At 40.3% G+C, this 2,494-nt stretch overlaps 1 protein-coding gene across 1 annotated transcript in view; it reads right to left on the bottom strand.

The window, feature by feature from the left end:
• Positions 1-977: 977 nt before the first annotated feature.
• Positions 978-2,494, bottom strand: part of LOC126495610 (signal-regulatory protein beta-1-like) — an 11,828-nt gene continuing 10,311 nt past the window's right edge. The window contains exon 3 of the mRNA XM_050133201.1: positions 978-1,090. Within this exon, the coding sequence (XP_049989158.1) occupies positions 978-1,090 (113 nt within the window). The remainder of the gene's footprint in view (positions 1,091-2,494) is intronic.

The raw sequence follows: 2,494 nt of genomic DNA, 5'->3' as shown, positions 1-2,494 counted from the left end.
GAAATACCACTCTTAGGCGTATACCCAAAAGATGCTCAATAATACCAAAAGGACATTTGTTCAACCATGTTTATAGCAACATTATTCGTAATGTCCAGACCTGGAAACAGTCTCAATGCTCCTCAACTGAAGAATGGATAAGAATATATTTACGCATAAGTTGTTTTAGACATAAAACAAAGAATAACCAGCCTACAATCCCCAACCTCAGAGAACTTAGACAACAAAGAAAACCCTAAGAGAGAAATACATGGATTTGACTGGGAAGGAGAAAAACACAAGATCTCCTGAGTCAACTGGGAGATTAGGGGTCAGAGGGGGAGAGCAGAAGCAGAGAGAGGAGGAAAGGAAAGGGAGTAGGGATATATATATATACACACATATATATGTATATATATATCCCAATTAAAAATAATAAAATATAAACAATATTTCAAAGCCAAGTGCCTATGAGCTTGAGATAGATAGTAAAGGATATATATCTAAGTTCAAGGTTACCATTCAGGGAAAATAGCAGAATGGTACAAAATAAAAGAGCTCATGTAAATAAATCTATTGGAATATGATCTAGCACACAGAGAGCTTAAAATGTACTATTAGTAAATATATTATTAAAAATTTTTCCCTCAAAAAGAAATAATCTCTATATTCTAATATACATTTGTTTTTCAGTCAGTGTTATTTTTTGGTGAAGTTTAGGCAGTGCAGCCCTTCCAGAGAAAGTATGTTAAGGAGGTGAGCTGTGAAATTAAAAACTTGTCACACTTTCAGTTTATCCTCTGTGTTTCATGCTCTCCACTGAGGATGTGAGCTCTCTACTCCCTGATCTGCTTCCACACTTCTCAGTCTTGATGGACTCAGGCTGCTGGAACAGTGAGACCCTAGAAACCCTTTATTCTGCAAGTGGTTTTCATCGTACTATGCTGTCACGTCAAGAGATGGTAACTAACACCCCCTCCATCCCTCCTAACTTACCGTCAGGCCTTCTGCTTCTTGTACATGTAGATGGCAGAGGCACCGATTACCAGTAGCATTTTGGGTACAAGGAGCACAGCTACAAGGATTTTAGCAGTATCTGATGTCTTCATTTCTGGAATTAAAGTGGTTAGGAGGGAACCATTAGAGAGGACACAAGGAGTTTATCATCAGATATTTTTACCTGGGTCATTTATGCACCCAAGCCCACCAAAACTCTGAGGAGTTTGAATCTCTGCCCTTAACTTCCTAATGCTGCAACCCTTTATTCCTCATGTGGTGGTGACCATCAACCATAAAATTATTTTTGTTACTGCTTCATAGCTGTAATTTTACTACTTTAATAAATCATAATATCTGATACGAAACTGCTGTTCTGTTCAACCAGCAGATGGGTCATGAATCACAGGCTGAGAAACGCTGTTCTGCACCCTGACATCCTCCTCTTTCTTAGTGATCTTACTAAGTTGTCCAGTGGCTTTTACAGCACAATCAGGACTGCAAGCACTTCCTCCAGAGGGGCTAATTATAGAGAGCAGAAGAGCATGAGAAGGTTGAAGGACAGAGCTCAGTAACATACTGTGCTTATTAAGCTAGAGTTCTCAGTGAAAGAGAAACATCAGGCCTCAGAGATTGTTCCTCTGCAGCCCTGTGCAATATATGAGAGTTGTGCCTTGAGATTGGAGTTGAACAGTGTTCTGCCTTGGTTGGATCTTGGCGACCCTGGGGTCTCCTCCCTGAGAAATGTTCCTGGCATTTCTCATAAGAGAAATATTCATAAGAAAAACCAATTACTTGATCTCTAGGGTATTGTGTGCAGCATGGTGGACACTGCTATTCTGAAGCGTACGGGTTGGTTCTGCCTCAGCTTGGTGACGTAACAGGTCTATCAAGGGACTAATCACAAATATCTCATGTTTTTTCATAAAATGTATCTGAAAATAATTTAAACCCAAGCTTCATATTAGAATATTCTGGAGACGTTTATTATTTCAGATACTGAAACCCATATCAGATCAAATAAAGAAACATGGATCTTAGATTTATCTCTACTTCCCACATTATTCCAAAGAGAAAAGAAAAACCAGATTGAGAATCATCAACCCCCACCTCAATCTAATTGATAACTAAGGCCTGGAGCGGGAAAGTAAGAGTCCAAGGTCACATGACTTCTGAGTAACAAAGCTCACATTGATGAGACATTTCCTACAAGTCAGGAGTTTCTCTACATGTGTTATATGACTTCACTCCTCCAGTATAGCAGGCCTATATACTGTGCTAACAGGGAAAGGCTGTGAAGTGAGGACCCCCTGTGGACTCACTCTACATGGAGACCAACTCCAGGACTGTGATTGGAGATCATCTACATGGAGACCAACTCCAGGACTGTGATTGGAGACCATCTACATGGAGACCAACTCCAGGACTGTGATTGGAGATCATCTACATGGAGACCAACTCCAGGACTGTGATTGGAGACCATCTACATGGAGACCAACTCCAGGACTGTGATTGGAGA

Source organism: Alexandromys fortis, unplaced genomic scaffold (assembly GCF_014885135.2).
Source record: "Alexandromys fortis isolate MF-2015 unplaced genomic scaffold, M_Fortis_MF-2015_v1.1 scaffold_538, whole genome shotgun sequence".
In the NCBI taxonomy this organism is placed as follows: domain Eukaryota; kingdom Metazoa; phylum Chordata; class Mammalia; order Rodentia; family Cricetidae; genus Alexandromys; species Alexandromys fortis.
This window is presented reverse-complemented; position numbering and strand designations above follow the sequence as displayed.